We start from the raw sequence: 18701 nt of genomic DNA on the forward strand, positions 1-18701 counted from the left end.
CCATTTTTGATTGACTCCTGCAGCAAAGTTTGATTAGTTACAGAACTTTATAGTCTAATCATGCAGAGTATGATGGCGCGGATCTGACAACCATGCAGTTATCGCACAAGAGGTCACCGAAAATGGTGTTACGCATCCACGTCCACGTTGTTAAGTGCATGTTTGGAGTCTTATAAATTTACAAATCCTTTAGTTAAGAACCCTATATTATGTCCTTGTTTAGACTACAACATACTTAACAGAATCACAGAATATTGACTAGACTGTGCTCGTCATTTTCCTGTAGGGCGCCCTCAAAGTTGGATTTAAAAAAGATGCAAAGTTCAAGGTCATGGATCATAGAGGTTCCCTGATATCATAATGGATAACAAAACCATGAGAACAATGACTTTTCATAATCTGATGCACAGGTTGTTATTGTTTGTCCTCCAATATGGCTGCTTGTGGAAACCCTCTATACCTTAGGTAAGATTTTTAAATTTCTCAGGAGTCCAAAGAAAGAGAGAGCGAGAGAGATAAAAAAAAAAAAACACCCCCTCTTTAAAGAAATTTCCGGGTGAAAAGTCAAATACACCCACTTTTTTTACAATTCGCGGGGCGGACTTGTCCCGCGAAAAAGTACCCCTTTACTGGACATTTTGGAACATGCATGCGGTCCCTCCGACCCCGGAGTGGGGGGGGGGGGGGCGGGACCCGACTTGATCCTTTGTGACCCATATGACCAGACAGTAGAACTGTTTGTCGGATCTTAATTGTTCCTCTTTTGGTCACCTCCGCCAAGACTTAATACATATAGTCGAGGAGGTTCTCACTGACCACCCGGATTTCCTGCATGTGCTACCTTATTAACCCATCAACCTGGGGAGCGTTTCATCAACAATTTTGTCTGACAAGTTGTCAGAACTGACATCTTCCCTTCATTCTGATTGGCTGAGGGGTACTGTTACTATGGTAATTGTCGGATAAAACAGTACTAGTTGGATAAAACGTCCGACAAGTCCTTTCATGAAACGCTCCCCAGGTCTCCCATCTTCTTCTTCTGTGTAGGACCTAGTCTACTTCCTTCAATCCTGAAGATTCTTGCAGAACTTGGTGAAGTGTGTGCCCCGCGCGCTTCCGTTTTACACCCTGCCGGAGTGTGTGTCACAAGGGTAAAGTGCATGTGCCAAATATATACATGGTGCAAGTAAAAACAGGTATTGATCCAGCTGTTGTTGCCTTTTGTCAGTTGCAGACGAAAGGCTTCGGTTGATGGTGCTGTCACAACATTTACTGGGAGAGTGTTCCACATCTTGATGGTTCATCTGAAATGAATAATATAGTCTGCTCCTCAAATCTCTCTTTTTTCTACAGAAAATTCATGAAAATTCATTCGCTCCAACTTCGTGCGAATTCTTTAACTTACCGCGGAAAGTTGGATTTGTTGTATTTGTTTCTGGGAATGTCTAAAACAGTGGAGAGATCACCTAAGAGAGAGGTTAAATCCCATTAAGTTGAAAATGTCATGAACCGCCTATCACTGACCGACATCACTTTGACCAGGATGTGAAGTTTTAAGAGATACAGAAAAGTTTCTGGATCTGAACGACACCTAAAACTTTCGGTTCTCGGTTCTCCATCTTCCATCATGCGGCTTCCTCCTACGCCGGGACCACCGGGGTGGAGCCGCTCGTGTTCAGTTGTACTAGTTCTGCTGGTGCTGGAATTTTGTTCGTCAGGGAATGCTTGCTGTCTCGAAGAACAAGGCCCAACAACGGATTGTTCCTTTTCACACGGCCAGGTTTGTTTGTGCCTTCTTTTTTTTTTTTTGGATGTAGTAGATCATGTTTAAGAATCATAAGACCTAGACTCTAATTTCTTTTTACAGCAATTAAATTAAAGCGCTAAATTAACATGATTAAGAGTAAGATGAGAACAACTCCATATTTGTAACATTAATACCTTGGTCACATTTGATCTACGGCGGCCGTATGGCGAGTCAAAAACAGCCGTTTTGTTAATTTTAATTCAAACCACCTATATGCAGCTGGTACAAAAAAAATGTTAAAACGACTGTTTTCAACTCGCCGTACGGCCGCCGTAGAGCAAATGTGACCAAGGTATAACCAATAAAGCAATATTAAATATTATGTATATAATGCCACAATTTTTATTTTCTGTCCATGTTATTTAAGAAAATTAAATTGAATAATATTTTGAGCATATATTTCTAAGAGAAATCCATCGTGAAATGTTTCACAAATGAATGAATTCTTGTTCTTAGATAATAATAGATTTTGAGCAGTCTGTAGGCCTATAGGCCTATATATTTTGAGAAAAAATTAAGTCATTTCAATTTCCCTGACCTTTCTTAATGAGTACTTTTGCAACAAGTATTAGTTACATCAATATTGTATTTCTAATTTCCATGCAGTCAGTGGAGGTTAAAAATCAATTAGTCATCAACAACTTGAAACCTTTGGAATAAGTAGGCTTGTGTCGAAACAGAAAAATCAAAGAAACAGATCAACGAAAGTTTGAGAAAATCGGACAAACAATGAGAAAGTTATGAGCATTTGAATATTGCAATCACTAATGCTATGGAGATCTTCACATCGGCAATGAGACAAGGATGTTTGATGTCACATGTGAACAACTTTCCCTTTGATGGGCTATAAAATACCCCCAAAATGTCTCTTTTTGCTTTTTCTTATGGTGATACAAACTCTTTATCCATGATGTATTCTTTAAAAATCTGTACTGTATTACATACCTCCTATAGAAAGAACAGTCATGATCTACGCTGATAGATGTGAGAAAAGAGGAAATTTATATGAAATATATACTAAAGTAATGGTGAAAGTTGTTCACAAGTGACATCACACATCTTTGTCGCATCACCAATGTGAGAATCTCCATAGCATTAGTGATCGCAATATTCAAATGCTCATAACCTCATTATTTATCCAATTTTTCTCAAACTTTCGTGGATCTTTTTCTTTGATTTTTCTGTTTTCACGCAAGCTATCTTGTTCTAAATGTTTCATTCTCATTTAAAGAAGATAAGTCTTATTATTTCTTTGTTTGAATTTAGTTTGCCAGCAGTCAGAGAAGTATGCATTAGCACTATCAAATTTTCACCACTTTGCTGGGTAGAATGAAAATGTCTACAAATTGTGTATCATCGATTACGAAGCCATGTACACATGCATGCGTGACCAGTTATTTCCAAACATCCCCTAAACAAGTTTTACTCTGTGTGCAAAATGAACCCCTAAACAAGTTATAGCCAGAACATGACCCTTAAAGAAAGCTTTGGAAAAAATACCCTCAATACCTTTGACCCCGCGATCGACCACTGACCAGTCTTTCAAAACCACCCTTTTTTGTTGAAAATTTGTCACGGTTTTTGTTACTCTTAACGAGTGCACGCGCGGCCCGCGTCCAAAACTAAAAAAAACCCCACCCCTTTCAACGCGGTTTTTTGGTCTTAATGGGGTACTCCAAGCTGAAAATCATGAGCAGATAAAAGAAAAATCAGACAAACAAAACACTGATTTGAATCAAAATTTGATCAAAATGAGACAAGGAATAACAAAGTTATGGCATTTAAAAGATTTGCATTATTCCAATAAAACAGTTCTAGGCACGTCTTCATGAATATTCAATGAGCAAACTGATGATGTCATATCCCCACTTGTTCTTTTGTATTTTATTATATTAAATTAGGTTTATTCAAAAATTTTCCTTCAATAACTAAATAAAATGGATTGACAACGGATTTAGTGCATTATGTATTCATGGCTGCAACATATTTCATTACAATGGAGACGTATCATTTACACAATGTGTGAAAAAATGAAACAATTGTGATTTTCTTGTAGTAACATAAGAAAAAGGAAAGTGGGATGTGACATCATCAGCCCACCTAATGAATATTCATGATGATGGGCATATACATGTTTCACAATATATTGCCCAACTTTGAAATTCGATAACTTCGCTATTTGTAATCAGATTTTGATGAAATTGTCAGTGTTTTGCTCTGTGATCTTATTTATTTTCAGCCCGGAGCATCCCTTTAACTTTTGATGACATGTTGCTTCCCTGTTTTAAGGGAGATTTTTCTCTGACAGTAGTAAATAAAAAATAAAAAAATGTTAGTAGATACAAGGGTTGAATGAAACAATAAAAACTTATTAAAAGATTCATGAAAATGGTATTTGCAATTAAACTTTATAATTTGATTTTCTTAATCATCTAAATAAAAGTTTTCTACTAAAGTACACAGCAAAAACTGTGGTGTTAACCGGTGTACATAGAGGACCACACCAGTTCTTTTACAGTGTATATACACTGTAAAATGTATTACTTTGTCTGAAGTTGGCACCATGCATGTGTAGATAATGGTGCTGTAGAAAGGAAAATTCATTAAAAAGAAAATGTTGCATGCCCTTGGACCTCTGTTACACCCACAAATGTAATAATCGCCCACAAATGTAATAACGCCCACAAATGTAATAACACTTTACCCACAAATGTAATAACGCCCACAAATGTAATAACACTTTACCCACAAATGTAATGATGCACTTTACCCACAAATGTAACAATTTTTGATCGCCCACAAATGCAATAATGACTTTACCCACAAATGTAATAAATTTGAAGGGATTTTTGGCGAATCCGTTCTAAACTAAAATCCCTATAGTAATGCGTTCATATAGCACAAAAGAGCAAAGTCTTTTTTCCAGGGCCGGTTAATAAAACATTATAGTACAAGTTCAAAGTCTTTTTCCAGACCCGGTTGTTTCAAAAATTATAATGCAAGTCCAAAGTCTTTTTTTTTTCAGACCCAGTTAATTAAAAAATTATTATGCAAGTCCAAAGTCTTTTTTTCAGGACCCGGTTGTTTCAAAAATTATAATATAAGTTCAAAGTCTTCTGTCCAGACCCGGTTGTTTAAAAAATTATGATATACGTCCAAAGTCTTTTTTGCAGACCCGGTTACTTCAAAAATTATAATGCAAGTCCAAAGTCTTTTTTTCAGACCTGGTTGTTTAAAGAATTATGATATAAGTCCAAAGTCTTTTTTCCGGACCCGGTTGTTTAAAAAATTATAATGCAAGTCCAAAGTCTTTTTTCAGACCCGGTTAATTCAAAAATTATAATGCAAGTCCAAAGTCTTTTTTCAGACCCGGTTGTTTCAAAAATTATAATGCAAGTCCAAAGTCTTCTTTCCAGACCCGGTTGTTTAAAAAATTATAAAATACGTCCAAAGTCTTTTTCCAGACCCGGTTGTTAAAAAAATTATAATATACGTCCAGTCTTTTTTCCCGACCCGGTTGTTTTAAAAATTATTATATAAGTCCAAACTAAAATACGATAATGATATTTAAGTGGAATAAAAATGAGAATCGAGCTTAGTCTTTTCTCCAGACCCAGTTGATTAAAACTGGTAGAAAAGTAACAAAGACCCCAACTCTCTTATTAATGTTAAATAACATGGAAATATAGCGTAGTCTTTCCTCCAGACCCAGATCTTTCAAATAACAAATGAATAATAATAATAAATTAGTAATAATAAAAAAAGCAAACAAAGACCCACGATCCTATTAATGTTGAATAACATGGAAATATAGCGTAGTCTTTCCTCCAGACCCAGATCTTTCAAATAACACATGAATAATAATAATAATAATAATAGATTAGTAATAATAAAAAAAGCAAACAAAGACCCACAATCCTATTTATGTTGAATAACATGGAAATATAGCGTAGTCTTTCCTCCAGACCCAGATCTTTCAAATAAGAAATGATGAATAATAATAAAAACAATTAGTTATAATAAAAAAGCAAACAAAGACCCACGATCATCTTTATGTTGAAAAACATGAAAATATATCGTAGTCTTTCCTCCAGACCCAGTTATAAAAGTCATTTAAAACACAACAACAACAACAACAAAAATACCCTGCAATCATATCAACATTTAATAACATGGAAATATGGTGTAGTCTTTCCTCCAGACCCAATTATTTCAAAATAACCAAAATCATTAAAAAATAACAGAATCTAAGGCCCAACTATCCTTCAAACTAAGTACCTTCAATAAATAAAAGTTTAGAGAGTTTTCTTTATTCCAGACCTTGTCATTTTCAAAAATAAGATAAATGAAATCCTAATAACTAAGACTCAATCATATTCTTGTGCCTGTTCAACATGAATAAGATGATGGGGGAGTATTTCATCAACATTTATGTCCGACAAGTTGTCAGATCTGACAACTGTCCTTGATGTTGATTGGAAGCAGTGCTACCATGGTAAGTGTCGGATAAAACGTCAGACAACTCCTTTCATGAAATGCTCCCCGGGCTCTAGGTTTTGATGTTGGTTTTTTTTATTATAAATTTCTTTGCCTGGAAGAAAAAGGGAATGTTTAATTACATCATTTATTACAGGATGTTAGGCTGGAAGAGGATTACATTTTTTTGTTGTTCTGTTTTCTTTTTAATAAACTGGTCTGGTCAAATTAAGTATGTGTTATCACAAGGGTTTTATAGTTTGGAAAATGCTGGGGTCTAAGTTTTAAGATTAATGTTTCGCTTAATTTGTATTTTTAAGAGAACTGGGGGAAGGGTAAAGACAACACACTAAGCCCAAGCATTTTAAGGACGTTCCACAGTTATGTTTGTGCGCATTATGATCTGCGCATAGTTTACCTCTGCGCGCTGACGTCACAATGGGTGAACAGGTGATTAATTAGCTCTGGGTATGAGCTGATTTTTCTCATCATCTGCACCTAACGGCAGATCCGATTCGTTATCTTATGAAGCTAAAAAATGGAATTATTCCATGGACCATTTACAAAAAGATCTCTACAATTTCAAAATACTTAACTCTGCAGTGCTGCCAAGAATCACGAATAAGTCCCCGAGTTTGAATAAATGGTAGAGTGGTTTTGTTTTTTTCTTCACATAGATACAAAGCATTCGGCACATTTTTGGTGTTTTAAAAAGCACATTTGCTCTAATAAAAATGCTGATAGTTTAGAAACAAACACATGAACCCCCATTTTTTTATGTTTGTACCTCTTAGGTATACCTTCCTCTGCAACTTTTCAAATTTTGGTGAATATGACATGGATTTTGAATAAAGTGCAGCATTAATTGTACTTTTGTAGTTTGTTATTGAAATTTCTCATTTTTTTAGATTGGGTTTTTGTTATCTTTTACGCCGTTTTAAGAACTGACAGTGCTGTTAGACTTAAAACTGCAAAAAAAAATAACACTTTATATATATTCTCCAATCTAACGATACAATTATTAACTCTCTTGCGAAATTTGATGACTTTTTCATGTATTTTGACTAAGTAATAGAGGTTTAAACTCATTGTAGTAATCTTGTGAGGTCTAAAAATGCCAAATTATTTTTAATGTGCAATTCTTAACAACATTAATTTGGGTGAACTTTGAAGCTCTATAGCCAAAAATCAAGCACATGGACCTATGTTAATTTTTGCATATTTCGAATATTAAGGTTCTAAAGTATCTATGTGCAAAGTTTGGTGAAAATGACATGGATTTCACTTTAACTGTGGAACGTCCTTAAATGAGTTTAATTTTGAAGATTGGTCAAAGCTGTGATTTTTTTTTCAATATTTGTTTATCTTTTAAATAACCGGGTCTAGACGAAAGACGAAAGCATAATACTCGTGTTATTCCACAAGAATAAGAATATGACAAAGTCTTTTGTTTTTAAGATTGTTTAAATCATTTTTAAATTACTGGGTCTGGAATAAAGACAAAGCTCTAAACATGTGCTTTTCTACATGCATGGTCTTAATTTGGAGGATTGTTGGTTCTTAGATTCGTTGTTGGGGGTTGGCTTTTATTGATTTTTTATTCTTGAAATAATTGTGTCTGGAGGAAAGTCGATCTTCGACAATCGGTCTTCATGTTATTCTACAGTAACTAACTAGATTATTGGGTATTCGTTTTAGAATATTTGTAAAAACTATCTTATTTTTTTCAAATAATAACCAAGTCTGGAGAAAGGATGTTTGCTTTACCCATGCATTATTACAATGTTTTGTAGGGGTCGTAGTATTATTTAAAAAAAACTGGGTGTGGGGTAAAGACATATTTTTTACTGGGTGAAACTTTGGAAAATTGGTCTTAGATTTAAAGTTTTTTAATTCATTTTTTTTAATAGCCGGGTCTGGAGGAAAGAGTACGTTTTAAAACTCGTGTTATTCCACAAGAATAAGAATATGATAAGGTCTTATGTTAGAAGATTTTTTTTTCGTAACTGTTTTAATGATTAGGTCTGGAATAAAGACAACACTCTAAAACTCTTTTTAAAAGAGGTTCTTAGGTTGAATGCTTCAAGTCCTTTATCTCTTATTGTTATTATTATTATTATTATTATCAATATTAATATAATCATTATTCATCATTATTATTTTTTGTTCAAAAGAAAGATAAAATTAAATGGTAGGGTCTTAGGTCAAATGATACGCTTAAAAAAAAATAACCCGGTCTGGAGAAAAGGCTAGACTTGATTTTCAATTTACTCTTAGCGCATATATTCACAATACGCGCCTAATAAAGTAAAAAACAACAACAAAGACATTTATTCCACCAGTTTTAATTAACTGAGTCTGGAGAAAAGACTAAGCTCGATTCTCATTTTTATTCCAATGGAATATCATTATCGTATCTTAGTTTGGACTTATATTATAATTTTTGAAATAACCGGCTCTGAAAAAAGACTTTGGACACTTGTGCTATATGAACGCATTGCTATAGGGTTTAGTTTTTAGTTTTAAGTAACCGGGTCTGGAGAAAAGACTACGCTTGATTCTCAATTTACTCTTAGCACATATATTCACAATATATGCCATATAAGTTTATACAACAACAAAGACATTAAATCCACTAGTTTTAATTAACTGGGTCTGGAAAAAAGACTAAGCTCGATTCTCATTTTTATTCCACTGGAATATCATTATCATATCATAGTATGGGCTTATAATTTTTAAAATAAACGGGTCTGGAAAAAGACTTTGGACTTATATTAAAATTTTGAATTAACGGGGTCTGGAAAAAAGACTTTGGACTTATATTATAATTTATGAAACAACCGGGTCTGGAAAAAAGACTAATTTTTTAAACAACCGGGTCTGGAAAAAAGACTTTGGACTATATTATAATTTTTGAAACAACCGGGTCTGGAAAAAAGACTTTGGACGTATATTACAATTTTTGAAACAACCGAGTCTGGAAAAAATACTTTGCACTCATATCATAATTTTTTAAACAACCAGGTCTGGAAAAAAGACTTTGGACTCATATTTTAATTTTTTAAACAACCGGGTTTGGAAAAAAGACTTTGGACGTATATTATAATTTTTTTAAACAACCGGGTCTGGAAAAAAGACTTTAGACTTGTACTATAATGTTTTATTAACCGGGTCTGGAAAAAAGACTTTGCACTTTTGTGCTATATGAACGCATTACTATAGGGATTTTAGTTTAGAACGGATTCGCCAAAAATCCCTTCAAATTTAATACATTTGTGGGTAAAGTCATTATTGCATTTGTGGGCGATCAAAAATTATTACATTTGTGGGTAAAGTGCATTATTACATTTGTGGGTGAAATTATTACATTTGTGGGTAAAGTGTTATTACATTTGTGGGCGTTATTACATTTGTGGGTAAAGTGTTATTACATTTGTGGGCGTTATTACATTTGTGGGTGCAACAACCCCCCCCCCCCCCAAAAAAAAAAAAAAAAAATGCACTGCAAAAACTCCGGTGTTGATTTAACACCATCCCGGAATCACCAGAGAAGTATTGAAACAACACCAGTTTGGAATCAAACCGATGCTGTTTTTAATACTAATTGATGTTGAATAAACACCTTTCTCGTGTTAGACCAAAACCAAACTGGTGTTGTTTAACACTTCTCTGGTACGTGTGGACGTATATAGATACCGGGCTGGTGTTAAATCAACACCAGAGTTTTTGCAGTGTAGAGATGCATAGGTAGATTTAATATGAAGGAAATAATCCAAATGAAATTACTGATCCTTTATAGTTGATGCTTATTTGCGCAATATGAAAAGTTAAAACTTTAGCTGTAAACAGGATTTGAATGAACTGTTTGATTTAGCTAAAAGCTTTCAATATGAATCAGCATTAAGGAGATTACACTGGCAATGATGTACTTGACAAAAAATAATAATTCAATATCTGAAGAAGAGGACATTTCTTGAAGAAAATAAAAAAAGCACAATATAAGTTTTCATTATGCAATCTTTGTTCCATCATGAAAAAACAAAGGTATATTTCAGTTTTCATCATTAGTACATACTAAAGAAAAAGTAGTCATGCATAAAAGAGCTTTCTTTGCGAAAGCAAGATATGAACATATAGTTTAGTCAACACCATTAAAAAAAAAACTTCCCCGGAATTATATAAACTTCTTTCACATTGCTTTCTGCCTCTGGTATTGTTCTGATATTTTGTTTATCCCAATAAATAAACTAAGATTTTGAACAATCACAGAATCACAAAATTGAGATGTAGAGCTTGTAAAGAGCATTACAAGTATTCTTGCAAACAAATTATGCTTGTGAGCACAAAAACAGATATAAAGCTCAATTGGAAATTGAGTTGGCAATGAAAACAGTATACCCGGGTATTATATTTATTGATTTTTTTAAGAGTTTGCCCTGCATCAATGTGGCTTTAATAAATACCCCTTTGATTTAATGACTGAATGAATGCATGGAGAATTGAATGAATAAATTTAGATATAAATGAGTGAATAAATTGAGAACTAAGTTACTGAATGATAGCATTCATAATATGAATGAATGAACAAAGAAGGAACTTCATTTTAGTTTACAGTCCTTGGAGGGGGCGGGTGTGCTTTTCTTTAAATTTGTCCTGGCGCCTTGTGTATTTTCCCTGCTTTCTTTTTCTATAGAAATTGTGCATGGTCCAGACAGTCATTTTATTACTCATGTCTGGCAAGCCATTTAAAAACTCATTTCCATTTTATGATTGTCAATTACAGTTGTGACATTAGATAATTCACATGAATATCACCAAGTGCATTTATGTCTGTACCAAAGTTTTATTTATTTGTTTATTTATTTATTTTTTATTTTTAAATTGTTTATTGCAACAAGGGTATTTAACCGGCTGGAAAGCCGAATTGCATAATCTTTTACAAACATTTACATAAAATACATGACATCAATTAAAAAAGTGCTCAATTTACACGAATTCTACATCATAAGATCATAAGAAACATTAAAACACATAGGTAGGCTGTTTATCATGTTGGGGACGCATGTTTATGACATGCATCCCCATCATGATAAACCAAAATTGAAATTACTGAAAGTTCATGCGGCCAAATAACATAAAAACAATGAGTTCTGTCTAACCAGAAGTTAGCACGGAAGAGAGGGGAATAAAGAAAAGAAAAAAAATGAGAGAAAGTGTGTGTGTGTGAGTGAGTGTAACAATGAACATTTTCTACTATGATAGATCCTGGTAGCTTGACTGGATAAGTGTAAGGTGTACATTATTAGAGTTTGGTGACAATCAAAGAAAGAGGAAGGGAGGGAAAGAGGTAGAATAGGAGGAAGGAGAAGAGCTGCATTGAGGTAGTAAAAAAGACGGTGGACATAAAGAGAGATTGCGAGTGTACAACAGATGGGTACGTTATTCATTGATTGCACTTGCTAATAAAATTTGACATTTACTAAACAGCATAGAAGGAGAATAGAAGAAAGAAAAAAAAAGGCATTTAGTTCTTGGAAGTAAATACAGATTGCATGAAAAATGTATATGATTAAGTATTAATGGGTTTTTAGGTACAGAAACCATGTTTTAAATAAGAGGTATTACAGTTTAATCACAAACTGGAATTCAATGACTAGAAATGGGAATAAAAAGATAAAAAAGAGCCCCCATAGCAGCCCCAAAATCTTAAGATTTAAATGCTGCTTATTTGCTTGACATGTGATTTGCACTATAATGAAGGTTTGTTCGGAAAAGAAATGTTGTCACTTTATATTTTCTAGTTTAAAATGTTTAGTTTACATATATTTGTATTCAATGTATTTGAAATCAGAACCCTCACAAGAATAGGACTATGGGATGAATGGGAACAATATTTGGGAAACCGGTTTCAACATTTTCCCAGGAATGATACGATATTCTTTATCACCCTTGGTTTGTGTTTTTAATGAAAATAAAAAAGCCTATAGATATTACACCGTTACTCAGTCATATTATTTGCATAGTTCATGTCCTTTGTGATCATACCCATTGATATGAATCTTTTTCACATGCAAGACCTGCCGATGCAAACTGAAAGGGCTGGTCACAGCAGCCACTCCTTATCAATTTGGTAACAACACAATATCAAATAAATAATTAGCAAGAATTTTTTATTTTTGTTAATTATTCATATGAAAGTTATAGAAAATAGAATTAAATGTAGGCGTGGCAGCTCAACAGATGATGATTAAAAATCAGTCAGACATGTCAGGTCTGTGAAATGGCGAAATGTCAAAGAGTTTTTTTGAGACAAAAAGATGTTTTTACCTTTTTTTATCACAGACTATACCATCTCATGAATAAGTTGACTAAATTATGTTTTCAACAACATGTGGTGGGAATCCATTGAATTACAGTTAGCAGGTTAGTGAAGTTTTTAAAGTTCTGTAATGTTATATGTGGGCATAGGTTTCATTGAGTACCATTTTAATGTATGAGATCTTATTTATTAATAGTTCATGTGATTCCCCAAAAGTTATTGAAATATGTTATTGATTTCAAATAGCGTTTGTTCAAGATTTGAAATTTCATGTAATTTAGAGTTAGGAACTAAAACTATTAATTTTTTTTTCTCTCCTGTGAATTATCTTTTATGCAGGAATTTTTCGAATGTGAAATTGTAGAGCAGGGTTTCTACTTTGGTAAGTATATAAAATGATAATTTATCAGAATTCAAAGCAAACATGAAAGTAAAAATAGATTTCTGAGTTTATCACATTGTATTTCGGGTACCCCCATTGGTCCTGATTTTGGTGTAACTCCAAGTTTTCCTTGGTATGATATATCCATATAGGGTTACATTTGATTAGAGATACTAATTTACAAGAAGAGATGTCAAAAAAAAATTATGTTTGAACAATGAGTTTGACCAATGAAGAAATAATGTATTTCAAAATGGTTTGACAACTTGTGGTCAAATGTTTGTATAACAGTACAGTTGAGTGGTCGCGTAGTGTAATCGATTAAAAATAAGCAGGATTTCGCGAGAAAACAGTGTGTCCTTATATGGTAGTCCAAATATGACTATTTTGTTGCCACTGTGTTAGTATTACATGTAGCAATTTTCTTTCAAACTCATTATTTTAGATATTCTTCACACTTCATACATCAACAGCAATACTCAGTGGATGGTAATGTTAGAACCAATATACTTTTGAAGTCACTTTACACACTGTTACACTCTAACTTATTTGCTATCAGGGGCCCGTAACACAAAGCTTAGCAATGATCGTACAACATTTTTCTACGATTAAATTACATTCACTAGAAGTTTTTGTAAGAATATTGAATGCTATACAATTTACTTAATTTGTTGAACCCTTCAGATAACAACATGGCCTGTGATACAGAACAAACAATCTCATTCATTACCGGGACGACTGCAGCGCACATCCCATGAGCATGATTTGACCATCGCAGTGATGCTTTAAATACCAAATGAAATTTTGGTCATACTTAAATCTCTGTGAAACACTCCCCCCCCCTCCCAAAGTAGCAGGATAATTTGAAAAATTTAGCTGATAGAGGTTGGCCTCAAGCTCAAAAGCACATGCCTTATGTTTATGATAATAATGATGTACTGGTGTGTTGGCTCAGTCGGTAGAGCGTCCGTCTCACAACCGGAAGGTCGTGGATTCAAACCCCGGCCGCGTCAGGCCAAAATACGTTAAAGATGGTCGTTGCTGCTATCCTGGTTGGCGTTCAACTGGAAAAGGGATAGAGCCTCGTCGACCTGGCGCTGCACAGCGGCTGCCGGCCCCACGATCAATTGGGCAAAGCAAATTTCATATCTATTTCGAACAATAAAAATACGGATTTTCATGGATTTTCATAATTTTCACAATCATCTAATAATGCACATAGTAGAAATGAAAACTGAAACTCCAGTTCAGTCAGCTCACTTTGACAGCCACCGTTGGATATCACAAAGGCACCCCCTTCACCTGTCGTTTTGAAACTGAAACTTTATACCAGCAAGTTGTTTTGTTTTCTATTGTTTGGTTATATCCAAGCAAGCAGTTATCAATTAAGAATAGATAGTCAGATTTCTTGCAGTAAACAGTTTTTTTGATTGACATGCATTTCAATTGAGAGAGAGAAATTTAGTGATGAAAATAATCAGTGAAAGGATATGATATCGATGATGATGATGAGGATAATGATGGTAATGAAGATAATAATACAAACAATATTAAACTATAATAGTAATAATTATGATTGATTATGATAATAAGGACAGTAATAATGATATCAATAACGATGAAGAAACACTCAATTATGATATCGAAGATATACCATAATACTTTAGGGTCATTGGGAAATTTTCTCTGGGGGGGGGGGGTTCTAAGAGGAATTTAAATTTGAATTATGTCTACAGATGATGAGAAGAAAAATCCAAAGGATGGCTTCCTTATTGAGAATTGACTAGATTATAGCATTCTTCCTTTGTAAGATTGATAAGAACTATGTAACTTTGTGAGGGAGATTACTCCATTGCAGTGCTTTAAGCTAGATCATGATCATACATTTTTCAAGGGTGTTAAGTAATTATGCATAACATGATTACTCATGATTTTTTTTCTTCTATCTAAACTCACCAGATTTGCAGAGTTTCCCCTTCGCAAATTATTATGTCAACTTATCTTTGGAAGTGTTCAAGAAGTAGAAGAAGTGGTAATACTATACACGTAGTGGTAATATCATTTCAGGAAGTAAACATCCATGGCTGTTATTGATGTTACTGTTTCCCATGCTGTGTTATAATAATAATAATAATAATAACGCAGTTCTTGTATAGCGCATATCACATTATGTCATAACGGCCCTATGCGCTTCCCCCGGGGGGGGGGGGGACACTCGACCAAAAAAGTAGTGGGTATGTGCCGCGGGCGAGACAAGAAACGGGGGCCTTGGAGCGGGCTTATTGTAAAAAGGAGGGTCCTCGGAACGGGCTTCGGAACGACAAATGTTTGTGAAAACGGGGGTCCTTGGAACGGGTCGCCTGCGTGTAATTGCGTATCCATCCCTATGGAACGGGCATACGTGCATGCAGCTATAGCCCGGCGGAACGGGAGCCGGGTGCGCTAGCGCAGATGCGATGGTTGGACAGCGCTCTGCGGCCGCTTTTCACCAAACTGCGGCTCATTGTAGCAGATCAATACGGCCGGAACGGCGTAACGGAAAATATGCGAAGCTTTGGAGCGGATTTCTTTCTTCTTTTTTCTCGATAAGAAGAAAATGCTATGCTTTGGAGCGGCTTTCTTTGTTCTTTTTCTCAATAAGACAAAAATGCTATATGCCTTGGAACGGAAATTTGAGTGTAAAAATGGGGGTCCCCTCCGCGGCACATACCCACTATGCATTATATACTGAGTGCCTCCCCCCCCCCGGGGCGCTTCCAAAGGACTTGGATATTATTACCCTGGCTTTAGCCCCGCAGCCTTTTACAACGCGGTGGCAATTCAAGGAATAAATTCCTTCCAGGTACCTATTCATCTCACCTGGGTTGAGGGCAGCACAACGTGGATGAATTTCTTGCTGAAGGAAATTACTCCATGGCTGGGATTCGAACCCACGACCCTCTGTTTCAAAGTCAGAAGACCAATCCACTGGGCCACAACGCTCCACGTTATGTATGTTATGTATGCCATGTCTCTGCTGTTTAAACTTGGCATTGCCTGGCTTGAGGGCCTACTACATATCTGTGAAATATGTGTTTTGATTTTTGATTATTTTACTCTTGAATTGAATTTGTCTGCATTGCTTTCACAGACACCTGTCCCGATGAAGCGATAGCACCCCTCGATGACTTACCCGGGCCGGTCGACCCATTCAACATAGAACCTTACTTCACCTCGTGCCCACCTACAAGCGATTACATGTACAAGGAGCCCCTGGCTGCTTCATCCTGCCACACCCCTTGTAGTCATGGCAACGGGACGGTCCATGCTGGTCTCAATATCACTTTCAAAGCGGATCCATGGAGTGAGTTCAAAAAGGATGAATTAGATATCGAATTTGAAAGAACAGAGGACTGGTGGGGGGTGAAGGAAAACCAATACAAAATTGTACGCCTAAGAACAGGAGGAGGCATTGAGAAGGAGAAACTAGTTTCTTTGTAATGGCACATAGATAATAACACATTTTGTGTAGTTCTCTTTTGCCTCTTTCGCCTTTCCAATTATCTCCTCTCCAAACCACTCTCTACCTGTTTTTTCCCCTGTCCCTTTATATCTCTCTCATTCTTCCATTGTCCCACCATGGAGCTATTAGCTCCATAATCCCACCTTTCACTCTCTCTCTCTCTTGCTATTGATTAGTTAATTTTAACATCCACTTCGCAGACACTTTCTGCAATTTTGAGAATCTATTGAAAATTCCTGATTACTTGTAGAGGTTATTGTAGACAGTTGGTGGACTGGGATAGTACTGGACAAAAATTTGCAAATATGTCGTAAAAACGTGTATTTGTTATCAATGACTTTTGACTAAGGGTTCTCTGCGTCACAGAGAGATTCTGCAAAGTGATTTCTAAAATGCCCTAATATCTGACACTCATCCCCAATTGTACATGTTGACCACAGCAAGTAGATACACAATTGTTGACCACAAGGAGATACAAAATTCTTTGTCTTCTGAATGTGAAGTGAAATATGGTGTGCCCCAGGGCTCTATCTTGGGGCCATCATTTTTTGTGTATATTCTGCCCCGCTTGCTGATATTGCCAGATCTCATAATGTTAGTGTGCATCTTTATGCAGATGACACACAGTTGTATTCCTCATTTAATCCTTCTGATCCACTTGAAGAGGCAAATGTAAGAACCCGTCTGGTAACCTGTATATCTGAAATGGAAACTTGGATGATTTGTAACAAATTACAGTTGAATGATGATAAGAGTGAGTTCTTGATCATCACGTCACGTAATCAAATGTCAAAAATTCAGTGTCGATATTTGTATGTTGGCAACTCCCTTATTGATGCAAAGCCCATGCAGTGTTCGGAACCTTGGTGTTCAATCGCATTCTGAAATGTCAATGGCTTCCCATGTGAATTTTAAATGTAGAAATTTGTATTTCCAAATTCATAATATCAATAGTGTTAGAAAATCCATGTCCACAAATGTAACTTCATCTGTTATATACATTCATACATTATTTCTCGTGTAGACTATGGCAATGCATTGTTGTTCAATGCTAACAATGATCAGATCCTCAAGCTTCAGAGAGTGCAAAATGCCGCCGCCCGAATTCTTAGTAAAACTTCGAAATATACGCATATAACGCCTGTTCTAAAAGACCTTCACTGGTTGCCTGTGGTGGAGAGAATAAAATTCAAGATTTTGTTGCTAACATGGAAAATTGTTAATGGTTGTGCTCCTCATTATTTTATCGATCTTATCTCGTAATGTGAACCCTCTAGAAATCTAAAAACTTCAGGGACCGGGTTGTTGACAACTCATAGGATCAAATGCTCATTTGGTGAAAAAGCTTTTGCTCATAGTGCTCCAACTTCGTGGAATGCACTCTCATCAACAATACGTAATGCCAAGTCTGTATAGAGTCATTCAAAGCCAACCTTAAGACATGTCTATTCTCATCATATTTCAAATAACAGCCCACATCTGTGTAATAGTTATCTCTGCGCCTCTGAAGAGGAAATTAGATAGAAGGCGCACTCTAAATGCTATTATTTATTAAGTGTAGATTTCCATTTTGCTTTTTTGGGGGCATTTCATACTTTTGGTTTGCTATTTTTGAAATGACATTTGACAATTCTCAGATTACATCTGCCGTCCAATGAATTGTATTGGATATTTCTTATTCAGAATGTATTCGTAATTTTTTTTCAGCTTCTGAGCATTTGCAAGCCATCACTATCTCGCTACGACGTGATTTAAGCTCTCTCTATGTACACTGCGTCACATTCCGATTTAACGGAAATGGACTTTCCCAGGCTGCATTGGAACAGGTATGCATTTATTTATTTATTTTTCTTTATTTTCCTATGGATTTTTTGTATATGATATCGCTGTGTCAGTGCTAGAACACCCTTGACACCATACTTTTGAGTATGCATGCAAAAACGCCTTTCCTTGGACGTGTTGGAAGCACGCGAAAATGTTTTGCTACAGGAGTTCTTGAAGCGACGCGACAATTTTTTTCTTTGCATCTCCTTTTCAACTATTTGTTTTCATCATCTAAATTAATGTAAAATGTGGAAAATGTAAGGGGGTGATACAGGAGAAAATTTTATTTTTCTTGTCAGAATCAATGTTTACTGAGGAGTATTCTATATGATTCTCCTCGCCAACCGCGTAGCTAGATTTTGGAGAGGGCGGTAAATGCACGCGAAGCGTG

The 18701-nt window shown here is 35.4% G+C and overlaps 1 protein-coding gene across 1 annotated transcript in view; it reads left to right on the forward strand.

Annotated features, from left to right (window-relative positions):
- The window catches only part of LOC129280953 (uncharacterized), a 41001-nt gene that overhangs the window by 4174 nt on the left and 18126 nt on the right, over positions 1-18701 (forward strand). Inside the window, exons 3-5 of the mRNA XM_064112612.1 lie at positions 12942-12984; positions 16115-16327; positions 18194-18312. Of these exons, the coding sequence (XP_063968682.1) occupies positions 12942-12984; positions 16115-16327; positions 18194-18312 (375 nt within the window). The remainder of the gene's footprint in view (positions 1-12941; positions 12985-16114; positions 16328-18193; positions 18313-18701) is intronic.

The sequence above is a fragment of the Lytechinus pictus genome, chromosome 17 (genome assembly GCF_037042905.1).
Source record: "Lytechinus pictus isolate F3 Inbred chromosome 17, Lp3.0, whole genome shotgun sequence".
NCBI classification, from domain to species: Eukaryota; Metazoa; Echinodermata; class Echinoidea; order Temnopleuroida; family Toxopneustidae; genus Lytechinus; species Lytechinus pictus.